The sequence below is a fragment of the Anthonomus grandis genome, chromosome 15 (genome assembly GCF_022605725.1).
Source record: "Anthonomus grandis grandis chromosome 15, icAntGran1.3, whole genome shotgun sequence".
Classification (NCBI taxonomy): Eukaryota; Metazoa; Arthropoda; class Insecta; order Coleoptera; family Curculionidae; genus Anthonomus; species Anthonomus grandis.
Genome location: NC_065560.1, coordinates 13,276,607 through 13,296,344, shown reverse-complemented (window position 1 = coordinate 13,296,344; position 19,738 = coordinate 13,276,607). Strand labels below are relative to the sequence as shown.

General features: G+C 33.3%; 1 protein-coding gene across 2 annotated transcripts in view; it reads left to right on the top strand.

The window, feature by feature from the left end:
- LOC126745146 (voltage-dependent T-type calcium channel subunit alpha-1G-like) overlaps positions 1–19,738 on the top strand; it is a 111,149-nt gene that overhangs the window by 54,258 nt on the left and 37,153 nt on the right. Inside the window, exons 15-17 of one of the 2 annotated variants that reach the window (XM_050452866.1) lie at positions 16,623–16,788; positions 16,866–17,162; positions 17,214–17,561. In XM_050452866.1, the coding sequence (XP_050308823.1) occupies positions 16,623–16,788; positions 16,866–17,162; positions 17,214–17,561 (811 nt within the window). Of the gene's footprint in view, positions 1–11,675; positions 11,824–16,622; positions 16,789–16,865; positions 17,163–17,213; positions 17,562–19,738 lie in introns of both variants that reach the window. The other variant, XM_050452867.1, reaches the window with a different exon arrangement.

The window sequence follows — 19,738 nt, the reverse complement described above, 5'->3', positions numbered from 1 at the left end:
CAAAACTAAATTATTAAGAAACATAATAATATTTTGACAAATTTACACTCGATCAGCAAGCTCATTTTCATGTCCCTCACAAAACTCATCTTGTTCAAGATCTTCTGCTTCATGAATTACTGTCATAGTTTCTAACACATTTTGGTAGAAAGAGCATTTCTCTATTGTGGTCCAGGTTTCGTCAAAGTGTTTTTTCAAAAGATTCTTAACATCTTGAATCTTTACTGCTTTAAGTGCCACTCCCATAGGTATCTGACCTGGCAATGTAGCAGATTTAATTTTTATCCCTTTTTTTACAATTAATTTTCCAGTGGATATATCGCTATTATAAGATGTTTCTCCCCGGAGCAACACATTTTGCTGTGCAGATTTGGTAAGGATAAAACGTTTCACTTCATTAAATTTAAAGTGCCAGGATCCAGTTTTTTTAAAGTAAGTTTCTGTGAGAGTCTTCCAATCATAAATATTTAAGTCAGTTCCAGGCCTAAAAATAGTAGAATGCTCTGAAAAAACTGTCTCATAATCTTTTGGATTTATTATCACTGGTAACTTACGCAATTTCTTTTCTATACATGCAAACACGCGGTTAGCGGGTAAGAACGAGTGTCCAGTAATAGGAAAAATAACTTGTATTTCCTTAATGTTTGGAGGTGCGACTTTAGCTAAAAAATAGTGCAGCATTCCGATCATAATCGTGTTAGCACACAACCTTATTGTAGAAACAGATACCAATAATTCGAGGATCGACAATTGATGAAATACCGCGGAAGCAATTTCATTAGCACCCTTTTTATGCTCGTGCTCCATCCAAGTATAACAAAATATATTTTCAGGAGACAAACCGTCTTTTGAGCTTCCCTTCACAATGGAAAAATTGTAAATGTAAATTTGTCGACTATAGTATGCCGTCTGATCTTGAACTTGGGTAAAACTAAATTTTTTTGACAATCAAAACTGAGTGTTAAAAGATCCTCTCTCTTTTCTTGCAGTTTTCAAAAAAAAGCTTTATATCGCATTTTATGAAATGCCATGTCAGTCATGAATTTATTTTTCGTTTGGGCATTGGTTTCATTTTTAACTTTACCTTTAAGTTCAATACATTTAGAGCAGGCATCTGTGGTCGGCGTGCCAAAGCCAATGTTATATTCAGTGGTAAAAATCTTTTGAAAAAATGTTTTTTTTATTTTAATAATTTGTCAGGCTGTTCATTATTGTACATTCGATATAATTTATTAATACTAAAATTTCCAGGCAAATATCGTCGGTTTGCAGACTTACCTCGAGAATAATGACTTTCACAGCCTTTCAATTTTTCTATAAACCCTCTAATAGCAGTTTTCTTCCTGTCATAGAGATGATTAGGTCTTGCTCCACCTCTCCTATCCACTGGCATTCTACCCGTATTTAGAAATTTTCGAGCTAAGCCTTGAATTCTTTTCCGTGAGATTTGAAGAATATCAACAAAGGTTTGCTGACATACACGTAAACAAAACTTCTTCGTGCCGGAAACTTTAATGTAGTAGTTTGTACTAACTTTCTTTGTAGATGTAGGCTTCTTTTTAGGACGTGGTCTTTTTGCAGTTGTTACCTTTACATGTTTGATGATAAAAGCATCCTGGGAGTTCTTCTCGCGAGTTGCGTAAAAATTTGCATGAAATTCTTTGATGTCCCTCATTCTTAGCCTCTTGCATTTATAAGCTTTTGCTAGGTTTCTTTTCCACTTGCGACGATCTCCAGGAGTTCGCCTAGCTTCTCCTGGCTCTGATGGAGTTATACTCTCATTCATGGTCACTAAACTAAATAAACTTATTTATAACAGTTTATAATAATATTTATGCAGGAGCAAATTAATTAATAAGCTCTTCCTGTGACAAAAAGTAAACACCAACTAAACGGTCTTCGAAGAAACTTTTTATTTACGCGGAAACTTTCTAGCCATTTCATTGGTTCATTGGATATAGGCCCGTTTGACGCGATTAAGTCGGTTAATATGCCGCGACACCTGATATTTACTAGTAGTTTTATATGGGATAAAGGCATTTTTGGCGTATCAACATTTTAGCCATCAGCGTTCAATGCAAATGCAGAAGCTCTGAAATATTTTTTCTTTTTTTAGAATTACAAAATTATATAATTTAGAATAAACTTTATCCACTCTATTTAACAATTTAAAGCACCTTTCATTAAAATTCAAAGATATGAAAAACTATTATTTTTTAAATAACTATTTCGTACACAATGGTTTTGACAAATCTCCAGCAAGCTTAAACTAGTATTCTAAAAACAAATTGCCTCGAATAGTGCCTTTTGAAATAATAAATGCTTTAGAATTATAATTAAAATTTCATAACTGTTAGTAACTTCATTAAGGTAGCATTACAGATATCAACTGAAAACCATAAAATGTATAGACTTTGTCTTGCTAAGGAAAGGTACAGCACGTGTTGTTCGGCTCGGTTGCGCAGTAAATTTGTTTACGCCGCTGCCAAAGCAACGGTATCGATCGCCCCGATTTGCATATAAACAGTGCCGTTGCGTTAATTCTTATATTTGTGCTCTGTGCTCTAAAATTAAAATTAAAAAAGGCGCGCTACTGTCGCTAATCGCGCGTTATTAGGGGACAAAACTTGGCGCAGCTTTGAAACAGATGGTGTACCTTTCCTTAGCTAGACAAACTGTAACACTGCTCATGCCTCCAGTCGCTATTTTATCGCCATTTACTAACTAATGATGAAATGTCGAATTATGAATGTTATTATGAATTATTATAGTAAGTTTCTACAATTTAGAAATTACACTTCGTCTCTTTCATATTGTCTTTTTTCAATAAGACTAATTATCACCATCGCGCTACAACCTTAGGTGGGGTCTCTGTTACATAATGTCTTCATCATTATACACTTTAAATACACACATTTCGGCGGTTGTTTTAATTCTTCATTCTATTAAAGAGAAATTTAGTCTCCATTGCGACTCTTAATCAGATAAAAGATGAATGGAGGGAACCGAAGGAAAATCAAAAACGTCCAGCAAGATAGCCATGAAAAAAAAAGAGGCATTTATTTCCAACAGGTTTGTTTACAGGAAAGAATAAAAAAAATTACCAAATAAAAATGAAAAATCAAAATGCTTAACATTCTATGTACTTAAACAGACTATCTATATACATACTAGAAAGACTCACTGACACAGACTGCATCACCTATTTACCTTATACTTTCTATAATGGACCTTAAACTGTCAACAAAAATATCGAACCGTTCATTCAAATTATTATTAATATAATTCTGACACATTATATTAAAAGGGGATTTAAACAAAATATTAGTCCTAACGGGATTTACATAAAATAATCTAAAATGCCTAGAGTTTATTCTTGGTACCCGAAAATTCAAACCAGCCAAAAGGATGGGACAGTCAATCTTGTTATGAATAAGGTTATATAAGAATTTTATAGAAAGAATTTCTCTTCTTTTAGCTAAGGGCATGGGCGAAGTTAGAGCCTCAAAAATGGGGGGGCTAAAGCCCCCATCCAGGGGCAGAGTTACACGAAGAGGTGAGAGGCAGTGGCGAAGCGTGAACTTTTCTTTCGGGTAGACAAACAACAAAAATTGTTAATTAGAAAAAAATGTGTATTCAATATTATTCACTTTAATGAAATAGAGAATGAAAGCGCATGAAATATTAACTCAAAGAGAAAAATATGTAGTGATATAAAAAAGAAAAAAATTATTACTACTAGCATAAAAAGATAGATAGATAAAAATAAATACTACTTACAAAAAAAAACACAACTAAAATACAATTACCAATATCAAACAGTCGTTCATAAATAACCCCTAAAATATCCACTAAAAAATCTTTTCTATACACCCAAAAATAAAAATACTAATTATTAAATTACAATAGCACGCGCCAAATGCCAAATGCAGATTCATGAAAAAACAAAACTGAAGATGTATTGCGGCCGACCAGATCAAGCGTGTCCATAAACAATAACCCTCAACAGCATAATAAAATAGCTGGTCCACTTCGATAGACAAAAGCTCAAATGTCTTTCCCGCGAGTAAATTTTGCATACGTAATAGGCTGAATACTGATGCGGCTGGACCTCTGTCACCTGCTTGATGCGTATATGGTTCGATTAGATGCTCCAAATTTTGGAATACAAATATCAATGTGTCTTCCTGGGGCTCGTATATATTAATTGGGTGTCAGCCCTGCATTTTTATTTTAATTGGTGCGTCAGGCGGGGCGCGCCTTAGATATTATAGATAGATAGATATTATAGCCGTTTAGATACTATATAATAATAGTAAGGAGAGCGACTACATTCTGTGTTATTTTTTTTTAAATTTAAATTTAACAATTACATGAAATAATTATGTAATAAATTAATGAGAAATAACTGGATAGTTTTGGGTAGACAGTGTCTACCTTGTCTACTCGTACGCTTCGCCACTGGTGAGAGGGTGGCCATCAAAGAAAAGTCCGCCGCAGGCGCCGCCGGAGGTAACAAATTTTTTGGTGGGCACTTTCATTTTCACTTATAAGCCGTTAAAATTATTAAAAAAAAGAATAGTCTTAAACAGCTTCTATTCTAATTTGCTGTACTATATACATAATATCATGAATTTGTTTTACTTTTATTTTCATGTTAGGTTTCATCCAAGGAACACGTTTCTGAATTTTATTGCAATATCCATAATGTATGAACCATTCTGTATATATATTGGAGTATATTGCATACACAGCAAAAGTCAAAAGTCGCTAGTTTTTAAAAAAAAATTAAAATTTATATTAAAAATAATATCTAATTGTCGGACTTAAATAATTTAGACAAAGTTAAACACGACGTTTCGGTTGGTATGTATCTCCAACCATTATTATATTAAAATGTTATATTAGTAAGTGTAGCAGTTTACACTTGATAATGGTTGGAGATACTTACCAACCAAAACGTCGTGTTTAACTTTGTTTAAATTAATTAAGACAATGCAAATCCGACAATTAGATATTACTTCTCCATTGTCTGCCATCTTCAAAACCAATATCATTTTAATAAAACGCAATAATTCTTCAAAAATAGTAAAAGCAAAATTTATTTAAAATGTCCTTAAATAAAATGAAATCCAAAAAAATTATCTTATAACTACTCTAATAAAAGTTTTCGATTTCCTTTTTTTAAAAATTTTTTTAAAATTTCATCTGGCGACAATGACTTTGTTAGACCACTTTCAATACTAAGAGTGGTTAGTGCTAAAGAACTAAATCGATCCTGACCCTGAAGAAATTGGCAAAACTAATGCTATTTGCATAAGGGTATATGCATTTGGAAAAGTCTCTTTTCTTAATACATCTTTAATATCAGAAATGGTAATATTGTGGCTCTGGCTTTTATTTATGCAATTCCCAATAACGGTCATTTCAGCTTTTAATAGCTCCTTATCGATTAAAAAGGTATCTCCATACAATTTAATGAATTCCAAACTACCATCAAAATCCATCTGCAAAAAATTGAAGACAGATTTAGCTAATTTCTGACTTTCGGAAGAAAATCTTATTTTTAGATGATTTATTATATTGTCGATAATAAATTGAAATTAGCCAAAACTTTTGTGCCTCATTTTTTATCAAAGGTGAATTTAAGAACGTTTCTTCGTGTACTGCGGAAGTGGAAGCCTCAACCACATATTCTTTAAGTCTTATACTTTCTGTTTTTTTACGTTTTAAACAATTTTTTTGGGGGGGCTAATTTCATTTTAAAGGGGGCTAAGCTCCCCCAAGCCCCCCCCTAACTCCGCCCATGGCTAAGGGTATAATATTAAATTTATTAGAGTATAATTGACTATCCAAACCTGAAAATGAAGAGGCACAAATGTTATAAAATAATCCAGTTATAACTGACAGTATCATTGACGATGTATTAGAAGTTGAACTAAGACAATTTTTTCAGGCATTAGCTGAATATGGTGATATAGACCCAGTCAAACAACCAGAATTTCCAAAAAATCACCGTTGGACTAAATTAATACCCTTAACACCAACATCGTACTAAGAGAGTTGATGAAATCTAAATTAATTACAGATATTCACAGAATTGTGTATTGTTCTGTAGCTGCAGCTGCAAAAACGTTAAGAATAAAATTATAACACAACGAATGTAAATCTTCCAGTATAGAAGAAAAGGCTGGAAAAAAATACAGCCGATCTCAGAGGTCTATAGAAGTCATAAAATTAGTAAAGAACAATTAATTACTTTGTCTTGTTAATGTCATCAGATCTAAATACTTAAAACATGATTCTTTGAAAGAAGTAAAAAATCGTTTAATAGGCGACTGAAGACAAAAAATGAATTAACAAATATACTTCTACTCACAGAAGATAAATTATTAGAGGATAAACAAAGTTACCCACAATGCAAATAAAGTCTTAGTCTGGTTTTATCTCGCTTTGCGAATCATTTATTTTAGCCAATTCGCATTCAGTTCGGTGCACCTTACCCAGAACACGTTTTTAATAAGAGAATGAATAAAAAAATACATTTACTTAAAGCTACCTAGTTCAGTAGTTTATTAAGCTACCTATCATATAATTACATTAGGTATGTGTATGATAGTAATTTTTTTAAAATAATACAAAAAGAAAAAGGAAAACAAGATCAAACATAACTAAAGAATTAGTTATGTTTGACATGATGATGAAAAATTAGTTATTATAAGTGCTCTTATGGCATTTAGAAATACATAATACATTTAATTTTACAGACGCACACGACTTATTTCTACATCTCTTAAAACAGTTACATTTAATAAATCCTTGCTTATATCCAGAAGACAACATTAGCTTCTTGCCGTACAATTAATAATGGATTCTTCAGCAACCTCAGATAGCGATAAAAATACCGCAGGTGATAACTGAAATTTATTTTTACTGTAGTACAATCGTTTTAATCTCTCATTTTTGGTACCCAGAATGAATAAAGCTTGATCAGTTTTTTCCACAACTACGGCTAAAAAACATTTCTAGGAGTTCACCGCCCGCGATCTACGTCCAGTATAATTAATAACACATAATATATAATTTCACCTACATTAACAAGTGCATTGCAACTTTCATTGATTTGAGTTGCCGTTTTATTACCATAAAGCAAGTACAATGGTAAATCTAAATCAGTTGCACACTCCATATGAATTGATTCATTGCATTCAATGCTATGAATCAATACAGTATTACGTGGGAGGTAAATACAATCATAAACACAACAATTGGTCATAATATTTTCTTTTTCAATTTCCAGTCTTTCATCGTTTTAATTAGATTCTGTTTCAAAGTTTTATTCGATTTCCATATCAAATTGAACGTTGTTCTCTAGTATTCGTTCGTTTCGTTGGTCGAAATTTGATTTACTACACCAGTGTCCAAGCACAAATCTAAAAGTTTTTTTGAGTATTTTTCTGTCGAGTTCCGAACATAGCTTCATAAGGTGTTCGTTTTATACCTGGGTGGAAACTACGGTTTTTGGTACTTTAAATAATTGTCTCTTTGCCCAATTTTTATAATTATTGTCTGACATCAAGGCTATAAGAAATTTACGCACAATGCGTTCTTGTCATTTAAGTTTACGCAGTACTCGAAAAAAAGTATTTTATCGCATCGTGGATAAATATGTTCATACTCATAATGCGTTGTGGGTAAAAATTTTAGGCAGTGGCCGATTTCGGCAATTGCGAATAAACTTATACACTAAGCACAACGTACATACATCGCCCACCAAACATTAAGTTGCAAATGGGATCCTCGAATGAATATACTGAACGACACACTGATGTCGTAGAATTCTACATGGCCTCTTAAAAAAAAAGTTACCATATTACCAATGCAAGTCAATATGTAATATAATCTAAAAAACACAAAATATCATAGGATAGATTATGTATCAGATACAAAACAACCTCACCCAACAAGCCGGATATTATAATCATACACAAAAAAGATAAAATCACTCTTATAGACATTGCTATCCCTGCAAATAAAAATACGTAATTTGAACCAACATTTCAGTAATTAAATCTACAGCCGTTATCCAGGTCAATAAAGTTAAATTAAATTAAAAATGTAAGAATACTTATCTTTTTTAACGTCTTGTTTACTTTTTTTACTATATTTTTCAAAATTTTTTCAAAATTAATTCTAATATATTTTTCTTGTATCGGTAAAGACTTAAGTTCACATTTCTTCTAAATACGTGAATAAGTGTATTTCCTTCTTCTTTTTTTTTGAATAATTGAGCGTATGAGATAGCATTTACTTAATACGTAATACTGTGATGTAATACCCAACAAAATAGGTAACTCGTTATGAATTCTTTTTTAGTCACTAGTTATGTATTTACGAGTATTTGTTTCTTTTCTATAAATATCAAATTCTAACCAATTGCTATTTTTGATAACAAAAATATCTAAGAACGAAGTTGGTTATTCGATGGCAAATTTAATGGATGGAAGGCAGTAATTGAGTTGTTCTACAAAATTATCAATAGTGCATTTGCTTTTGTTGAACACGGAGAATACATCATCAATATATTTTAACCAAACTCGTGGAAAGTATTAGAATGTATTTTTTGCATTAAACTCAAAATATTAGAATAAAATAAAAAGTTTTGGTTAGTAGTAAAACTGTCCTGTGATTTAATAATAAAAGCGTTTTTTTTTTTGTAACAATCAATACAACAGTCTAACCAAGTAATTGTATGAATTGAAAAAAAAAAGATGAAAATCATTGCAAATAGTTTAAAGTTCAGTCCCTATACAGTTAAAAATACAACTGTATTAATAATATTAAATCGCATGAGTAATACATAAAAATAAAGAAAGAAAAAAAGAAAATCAAATTAATCCTAAATTAAAGTACTTATAATTTTGAATATCAACCACTTGGCATCGTGTAGCTTATGTGACACAGAATCGTATTCTTTTAAGCCGTAAATAAAGTGCAAATAACTTTTCTGTTCTTTTCTTAATTCTGTTTGTTAGAAATGGTTCAGATAAAATGTCAAAATAGTAGAACTGACTTACTCTAAAGAATCTGCTAATTAATATCTTTTTTATATAATGCCCTATTTACTTTCTAAGCCGAAGCTCGGGATCAATTCTTAGACCAAGATTTGTTTGCGTAATTAGTAAATTGTAAGACCGTATCCCCCATTTTTATATTAAGATCTAACATAAAACGATTCCTACATCTTAGATCCGTTTTAATCCCTACAAGTAAGCAATCTGTGGTATGCTAAAAACTCTTACTGATATTATCTTAAATTTTTATTAATTAAGAACTGGTGATTACATCATGCATTCTTCATGCATGATGTAAAGTTGCAAGTATACAGGTTGGGGAATCGGTCACTACGCGTAGAGAGGTGCATAAAGACGAAATATGCATTTCGTGTGCTCTGCTACTTGCTCGCTGCGTCGTTGTTTTTCAGTTCGACGTTAGTAAGCGTCTGCCTTTGATCCCCAATAATTATAACTTTTGTCCCAGTTTGACATTAAAATCTCCTATAATTAAGGTGTAGTGAGAAGGAGTCTTATGCAGAGCTCTCTAGGATTTTGACTTTTTATGCTTTGAATCTGCAGAACATTTCGTATACATGATACCTGCATTATAAAGCCTTCTCCTCCATCATTTAAATTTTTTATACCAACGCAGTAAATAAAGGTTCTGAACAAAGTATTACTTAACTTTGCTTCACCGTAGGAATTTAACTGCCTGCTCTAGTTTTGCCTGCACAAAAGTCGTTGCTACAGTTCTACTAATATGGGTACACATTTTATAAGCAAGTATTACTTGCAATAAAATTTGGCAAAATATTACGCTAAAGCTTGGTCATTTCCAAAATATTTTTATGATTTTAGGATTTACATATGTAGGGCAAGCCATTTCTTGGCAAGCAGTCATTCTTTCAGACTCTTTTCAAGACCCTTTCGATAGAAGGGACCACACTTAAGGGTGGCATTTATGGCATTCTTGATGTCTCAACATTTGAAAGTACATTAAAAATGATTGTATCGCAAGAAATCTATTTTCAAATAGAATTGAAAAAAAAATCCCTACATTGTACTTGTATAATTAGGGTATAATTACAGTGATAATTAGTTGAGAAAAAGATAATAGCGCCTTAAAAGTCAGTGTTGTGTGCGGTCGTCAGGATAATGACGCATGCCGATAATATTATTCTTATTCTGTAAAAAATAACTGCAAATATAGCGATCATTGTCGAGAGAAAGCAATGTTATTTTTGCTCTTATTTTGGACAATGCGTAGTCTTCAACTTTCAACCTGTATATTATGCATAAAAGCGGTCTCAATATTGAACCTTGCGGCACATCACAATATTGTCTTTAGTTGATTGAGCTACACTAGCTTAAACATACTTCGATCCTTAACATAATTCTTGGTAAGCATCATCCGAAAAAGCTATGTAATATAAAATTGCAAACAATAGTTAATGGCAGTGTCAAATGCTTTCGAATAATCTAAAAGCACTAGACCAGATTGATGGCCAAAATGATGGGTGGTAATATAAGTTTCTGACAGGTTTGAAGTTTGCTAAGTAAAACGATGGCAGCGACAAAAAATTGCTGACGTTTTATTTTTTAATTTTAGAGTCTAGTTGTAATTTTGTTGCTTAAATAAACTTAATATTTGATTAAGTCGCAAGTTGAATTTACTTTACTTTTTTCCTTTCATGGTTCGTAATATTTAATTTTATTTATATTTTATATATACTTTCACACATACACTTCTTCCTGTTCAAATGGATTGCATCACAAAATACTTTTCGCGAAATGGGCATTTTTCGGCGCTAAATCAAATAGGTGTCATGAGTTCCAATAGTACAAATATTGTAAGTAGTACAGCAATTAACGTGGTTGTGCGAGTACTCTAGCTGCAGCATACACCTTTAGATTTTAAAACATTAATATACGGCCATTCAGTTTAGTGTTTTTTATGCAACTTACTACTTGATGGTTTGAAATTGTCGAATGTCAAGAAAGTGAAAGAGGGCTTTGAGGGGAAAATGCCACACTTTTTCATCAGTGGGTGTGTGCAAGTATCATAATTTATTATTAGAATTTCGAGTAATTTTTCTTTATTAAAAAATCTAGGACACATTGAGTAACACTCAGGACGAGGCACAAGTAATATTTTTTTTGCACTAAATAAGCAATTCTTGCAGATGCTCTAACCAAAATTATTTTTCTCTTATTTTACCTTTTGACTAAAAGAAGACCGTCGAACTTTAAACTTGACAATAACAGTACCTTGAAAAGACAAAATAACTGTTTATTAATTTAGACAAATTAAAAATACGATTTAGCGGATATATCTAGAAGCATTTTGGATTTATTTTAGTTTTAAGTAAATTTAAAGATTAAAAATGTTGAACTTCTTAAGTCGAATCTGTAAATCTGATCATCTTCGAGATCGTGGACCATCCTGTACAGTAGTCCCAAACATGCATCTGAACGGCTTAAAAATCAAATTGTTGCGCCTGAAGTAAGCCATAGTTCAATGGAAACAAACCACATGACTATAAATACCTATGCAAAACATAAATCATAATAAATAAAATGGTATTTTAATAATAAAGTTGATTTTTGGGATGTTTTTAGTATACTGGGTATGAATATTTTCGGGTGCAAGTTTTGTAGAAACAAGGATAGGGAGGATGGGGAGGGAATGTGCCTCTCAAATTCGGACGACGACAAAGACCGGAAAAATTTTGACTCGCTTTTATGGTCCTTGGTTACCGTTTTTCAGGTACATATATATCATTTAATGAAACTCACTTTTTGGCCCTTTTAACCCACTTTTTTAAAACGTGTGTAGTTGAGAACCTTTAGTGCATTGACTTATCACTAAAAAAACTAATAAATAATTCAGTCAAGTTGTGTTAATTTCGAAGCAGGTGCAGGTATGTATTTTTGTTGTTTTGGATATAGCATGTCCTGTACATGTAAACTTGTTGGAATAATAAAGAGCCTCTAGCAAGATTATAACGCTTATAACCTTTTTCATTGAGTAATACAACTTTTACCCCTATAATATAGTTTTATTCAATAGAACTAGTTCTAGATCTCAGATCTTCAGAAAATTATCAAATTGCTTCCAACGAGTTCATACAGATGTAATAGAAAAACATATGTATATTACCTTGGTGAATATGTGCACTGTTTATTATAAACGAATTGATATTTTTGTTATGTCTTTGCATGGTTAAATGTTAGTTGCTTTAGTAGTGCTCTACTTTTTGTCAACATGTCACCCCAGCCGTGTATTGTTTACTTTAGAAAGCGTTATTTATATGGAATAGAATAGAATATAACACTTTGGTCACGAAGTTTACGATTTTTTTAACCACACTCGTAAGAAAACTTAGATGACCCGTTACGTTTTTTTAATTATGAAATTTTAGTTAAAAATTTTACATTTATTTTTTTTAGTGTAATAAATTAAAATGATGAAGCAAGAATCTATATTTATCATTAATTTAATCGAAAGTATATAAAGTCGGCGAAAAATTGCCTTCAATGCTTCAACACCACTATAAGTAAAATTAGAAATTTCTTTAAAATAAATGTTTGTTTCTTTAATTATTTATAAATATACTGAGTCACTTTACAGCTTATAAATTTGAAGTAATGCTTCTTGCTCTCTACAAGTCATTGATGTTGCTTTGCAAGTAAACTTTGATCCTTTAATAGCTTAAAATTATAATGTTTCCGCATATTAAGATCATTGAACATTATACAAAATTAACTAATCGTGGTTAGGTAGTATATATAGATTTCATGAATATGATCTTTGTATAGTCCAGGATTAGATACAGGGTGAATCTCCAAGAATTTCATCGATCGATTGTGGGAAAAATAATTAGCAAAAAATCGGAAAGTTTGATAATATAATTAAGTCGATGGGAGCAACTCGTCGAAATACGGTTACACCGGAAGTAGATGCTCACTTCATTATATTAAATGAAAAATTCTAAATATTAATATAAATATAGTCCTATCAGGGAAAGGGCATCAAGATGAGAACAGGAGCTCAGTAGTTTTCGGGAACTTTCTGGTCCGGGAAGCTAGCACCTGACTAGGGCTTCTTGTCTAATGTCACAGACAAAGATGAAAAGGGCAGCAGAGGTGGAGCAGAATAACTACGGTACCTCCAGAATGTATGCACTCCAGGGAGATCACAAGACTCTGCCCTACACTCAGTGATAGGGCGGGTGGAAAGGTTGATGGATTACAAAGACTTCACCCTGGGTGTGTTTATTGAAATCATGAGTGCGTTGGATAAAACAACTTTCTGTGAAATAAGCCAGTCGTTAAAAATAATTAACACCCAGACACGTACAAATCTCCCATCCGTCTCCCATCCAAATCCGCCTAGGCTGATGACTTTGTTTTTCTGCAAATGGATAAATTTGAACAATCTCTTTGCTAGTGAATGCAGAGAATATACTTCAACTTATAGAGAACCGGTGTGTGGAATATTCCCTGTGGAATACAGGGTGTCTGAAAAAAGGAGGCCAATCCGCCGGCCACATATAGGGTGGACCAAAATAATGCGACTTTCGTTATGCCATTTTTTAATTGGGCGCTCAGTATTCATTATACAGGGCATCAAAATGAGAAATATAAAATCGTTTATTTAAAGTCGGGTGTTTCATAAGATATTAAATTAAATTTGGTGTGAGGGGGTTTTTTGGAACGAGAAATTGAAATTCGTTCACGGATTCGCTATACCTTGCAGAGGGCGCCACCTGCGGTATATTGCATGTGTTAAAAATACCAAAACTTTTTTGTACCCCTGTATAATAAAGTTTTAGTGAAAAATTCTAATTATCTTTTCTTGTCGGTCTGAGAATCCGTTTATTAGATATCTTAATTTTAAAATATAGATACATTTTAACAAGTTAACAAAATAAACGTATATTATTTTTTCTAAATTAATGCTAAATTACTTATTATAATAAAAATCATAGAATAATGACCCTAAATTATTTGTTCTACGTGACCTCCATTCATTTGTATACACATACGAGCTCTCTTTATTAAAGAAAATCTAAGGCTTTAAAAAATATTTGGTTTCAACCTGAAATGCTCTCCAGCTGCAATGATTCTTTCCCTTAAATGATCCCCGTTTAATATCGGAACCATATACACAAAGCCTTTCATACATGCTCAGACTGAAAAATTCAGAGGTGTAAGGTCGGCGGTCCTTTTTCCGGACACTCTGTATATTAATCCCAAAAAGGCTGAGATAATACTATTCACCTAAAAGAGAAGATAACATCTCTTCTGGCATCCAAACTATCAGGCACCTCGCTAAGTTATGCATTGGAAGTAAAGTACCTAGGCCTGACACTCGATAGCAAACTTAATTGGAACTCTTACATTACAAAAAGAGGACAGAAAGCATATATCTCTTCCGAGCAGACAGACGCATAAATTGGCAAGGCTTGAGGATTCTCCTTTAGGGTGGTTATGTGGATCTACACAGCTGTCATATGACCTATGCTAACAACGGCGCTATTGTCTGCGGTCATAAAGTGGATCAGGTCACATGCGATATTATCGCTCTCGTTGTTTCGCTGGGCGGGATGATGAGCTGGGGGGAGAACTCGCCTACTCCTTCAATAGAGGTGCACAGTGGGCCTAGTGTGGCCTAAGTGCACTGGTGCTTTCACCACTATCTGCAATTACAGATACCCATACTGAACTGCGGTACGACAGGGCTAAGTGGCCAAGTGGCAATCCAGATCCCTAGGGATGCTATAAGGTGAAACTAGTACCCTTTTGCCCAGAAAATCCAAATTCTAAAGGCGGATAAGTCTCTGGGCCAACGGCATAGGACTAGGAAGCAAGGGAAAAACTGTTGATTATTATCCCAAGAGCACATCACACAATCGAAAGTTGGATGCCGAGAGATCCGAGTAACGATCGGCGGCAACATAGGTCCGGGGTAGCTGGTGTGAAATTGGTGACCGAGCTTGCAATGGTGAGCAACCAGTCCCTGCCCGGAAAATGGGCTACTGATCAGTCTAACACGGACCAACTTCGCAATGGTCGAGATATCGGAACATGGAATGTGAGGGGACTTCTTTAGCCTGGGAAACTGCACATAATAGAAAGAGAATTGATGCGCCTCAATATAGACGTCTGCGGTCTCTCAGAAATACACTAGAAGAGCTGCGGATACTTTGCTATTGAAAAACATATGTTATATATTACTTAGACGAAGGCAGAAATGGTGTTTCCTTCCTGGTCAACAGACACTTTTCCAGTATATTGAAGTCTACAGATCACTCAACAAAAGAAAAATGACCCTCATCCCAAATACCAAACCATAGAAGTTACACCTGATTCAAGTATACATGCCTACGGAGACGACCAAGAGATAGAGATTTATAAAACATCGTAAAAAAATACTATGGCCACTATCAAGCTTTGAGTATCGTGATAGTATTGGGAGATTTTAACACAAAGGTAGAAAGAACAACTTCGAATGACCATCTACGAGACATAGTGGTCGCCTGAGAACGAAACGAACGAGGCAACAAATAAAAATAATTTGCTACTGATAGCCATAATCTCTAATGAACATTATGTTTAACCATCTATGACGTTTGTACACTGGAAAATATGAAAACCGACTATTTCCTAGCCAATAAAACATTGAGAATGTAAAGATGCATAATGTCAAAACAAAACCAAGCGATGAGTGCAGATTTGATCATAATTTACTCGGAGCAAATTTTAATATCAAATTGAGCAAGCCAATATTATATTTAAAGCAAAGACCAAACGAATCCGGGCTCCTGAACCAATAATCTTTCAAGCAGCCCACAGAAACAGTGGACATTCCCAACTAAAAGGAGGCTCGGGTTAAATGTGGAGAAGTGTTGAAAAATAGATTATGAAAGCAGCTGACAAAAAGCCAAATAAATCAAACCATCAGCATTGGATGTCAGATGAAATACTGGCATTAATAGAAAAATGACGGGAAATTCGAAAATCAGAAAGAGATCCAGAAAAAGAATAGATAATAAAAAACATTAAATGGAATAGGTATAAACTATGATGAACGTTAATATCACATTTCCAGTATTATTTTGTGATTTCCAGTATTTATTTCTTATGCCTTATAAAATATTTGTTAATTGTGTGAGAAATACGTGCGGAAATTTGCTAAAACGATCTTTTAGTACCACATATTGCTTTGCAATCATAAGATACTTGCTCAAGATCCTGCTTTACTTTTCACTTCAAAGAGAAATATTCCAATAAAAGTTATATTTGAGTTATCTATCAAGAAACCTTCTAGAAATCAAATCACTTCCTTTTATTTATATATTTATTTATAAATTAGCAATTTCAAGGTGACAAAATTAATATTATGTTTTAGGCAAAAATTTAAATCTTGCGTGTGTGGCTCGTTTAGTTTCATTAATTCAATCAACAAATTTTTAAAATGAGTGACCTGTATGAAAATAATACAATAACAATAGCTTCACTTTTAACACATGCGAGTTGTCAAATTTACCTCCTCCTCCTTAGCATCCTGGGCATGTACCTGTTTGGGGGTAAGTTTTGCAATTATATAGACGAAAAGGGCGCAGTCCGTAATTGCGACTGCGATATGCTGGAAAAGAAGGATCCTCGTTGCCTGTGCGACCGCAAACATTTCAACAATATCCTCTGGGCGACAGTGACCGTTTTTCAAGTGAGAAACTTAATTTAATTAGATTTTCTTTAAATTTATTATTTTGAAATGATTTACATTTTGTGAATACGTTTTAGATTTTGACACAAGAGGACTGGAACATAGTCCTTTCCAATGGTATGGCTCGCACCTCCCATTGGGCGGCTCTGTATTTTGTGGCTTTAATGACATTTGGTAATTATGTTCTCTTTAACCTTCTTGTCGCCATCTTGGTTGAAGGTTTTAGTTCTGAAAGGAATGAAAGGAGGGAGAGAGAGCAAAGAGAGTTAGCCAGAAGGAAAATGTCTTGTATATTAGAGGCAAATTTAAAGGATAGTAGCGAGGAAAGTAGCCGGTCTGACACCAGCGGATCATCCGAAATTCATTGTCTAAATGTGAGCTTTTCATTAAATCTTAAGCTTTTGAGACTTATAAAATTATTTTAGAACAAACGCAATGATTGGACCAGCAATTCGGTAGATGAATTACGGAAAGTAAAGAATCTAAATGGCCAAAAGATTCATCGCCAAGTGAAATGTTATGACTATAATAACAAAGACTGTATTATAAAGGAACCAAAATGCAATATGCAAAAGGAATCTTTGCTGCGCCACGCATTAAAAAAACCCATTCCGCCGATAATTACTCATACAGCGGCTACGCCTCAAGACTCGCCCTCGAATACCCTCGAATCTGAATTCGCTGAATTTATATATAATATTAATACCAACGACGACGATAAAGGTGAAGAATCCACGCCATCTGGTGAACAATTACCTGTGCAAAATAATTCGGTAAATATCAATCGATTATGGGTTCAGATACTACTTAATATAGATTATTATGAGCATCACAGTGCCTATATTTCATATTTGAACAAAAGATAGTTTGGTGCCAAATACTTTTCGTGCTTTACAAGTACTCCATCGATGTTTTCTTAACTTATTCTTACTACCAAGTATCAAATGTACAAGTACTAGTACTTTCACTCAAATTAACCCTTAATCCGTAATGTGAAAATTTTAACATAATTCGAAACATGTGGTCTATTGGACCAGGACACATAAAAATTGAAATTAAAAAATATAAATAAATAACTTCATCATTCAAAGACATTATCATTTTAAATATCGGGCGACCTAAATTTAAAGCTTTTGCTCGACTATATCAGTATTTCTGTAACTTGAGTTATTATAATTGGACAAATTCTCTCTCATACAAGTAACTTTTATATTTGTCCCAGTTACAATTTCTTGAAGCATTTTATTATCTACAAAAAGATTATTTCACATGTCTGATTTAGTCGGGTTATTTTCGAGACTCCTGTCATATCCCGTTAGAGGCTCCTTCGCTTGGCACTGAAGATTGTTTTCCCTGGAATATGTTCATTTCTGCTTGTAAGGGATCGTCGGATCTAGTTTGCTGTTGATTATCCAGAGCAGTGTTACTCAAACTTTTTTCGTGACGAAACCCTTTTAAAAAACTAAATTTTTAACGGAACCCTAAACTCTAAACTAAAAAGAAAATCAGTTATATGTAAACTGATTATTAATAATCATACAAAAAAAAGATACAGTAAGTAGTGAGTTAGTAAGCAAATGATAACAATAAGTTTATTTAATGCGAGGCATGTAATTGTTTTTTATTCCTCATCAACTGGGTAATGTCAGGTTTGATAGAACAAAGTTGAATTCTCATGTCTGGTTCGGCATCCAGTCTATTGCGGTATTTTGTTTTTGTAGCTGTATATGCTGAAAATCCCGTTTCACACAAATACGTTGTTGGGAATGGCAGAAGAACATTCAAACCTTTTGTGGCAAGTTGTGGATATTCATCACGAACCTTGCATCATTTAGTGAAATTGTTTTGAACAATGATTCCATGCTTGTATCCGATGTCATTTCTAGAAATGATTCATAGATCTGATTTGACATATTTTCAGGTTTCTGCAATTTAGATGAAAAAGGTTTTTGAATCCATGAGTTTATTTTGAGTTTTATATTCTGTTCTTCAGGAAAGTAAGATTTAAAAGTCCCTTGCACATCATTGAGATATTGCACCAATTCAACAAATATTTCATTTTGAAATATTTCTGTATCACTAAGACTATGGTGACTAAGGAACTCGATTTCTCTCTTACCAAAATAAGTAATCCAAAAGACAGTTATTTTGAGAGAAGGCAGTTATTTTGTTGTTAGCATTGAAAACTATTGTCTGTTTTCCTTGTAGTGACAGGTTTATTTCGTTAAGTTTTCCAAACATGTCTGCTAAAAATGCTAGTCTAAATAACCAGCTTTTATCGGACAAACGGTCTTTTAAATCAAAAGGAACATTTGCAAGAAAAGCATCTAATTCTGTTCTTAGTTCAAAAAGCCTTGTCAAAGTTTTACCCCAAAACAACCATCTCACTTCAGTATGCAATAGTGTTTTATGATCGCTACCATAATCTTCACATAATATTGAGAACAATCGGGATTGTAGTGGACGTGACTTGACGAAATTAATTATTTTTACTGACTTATCAAGAACCAATTTTAGATTTGGTGGCATTTTCTTAACCGTGAGTGATTGTCTATGCAGGATGCAGTGGCTGGAACTACAATTTGGAGCTTTCATTTTTATTCGTGATATTGCTTTTGCTGTACTACCTGTTATTGCCTTGGCTACACCGGTACAAATATCAATGCAATCATTCCAATCTAGTTGGTTTTCTTCAAAAACTATGTTAATCGTGTTAAAAATTTCTTCTCTGGTTGTGTTAGTAGGCAGCGATGAGCACATAAGCAAGTCTTCTTTGAGTGAATGTTTGTATGGATATCGAACAATTACTAGCAAGATGGCCAGTCTAGCAATATCAGTCGACTCATCCATTTGCAAGACGAATTTGTTATTTTGATGCCGTGAAACCAGTTCTTGTTTTACGTTTGCTGCGATACCCCCAATTCGGCGGGTAACTGTATCGTTCGAAAGC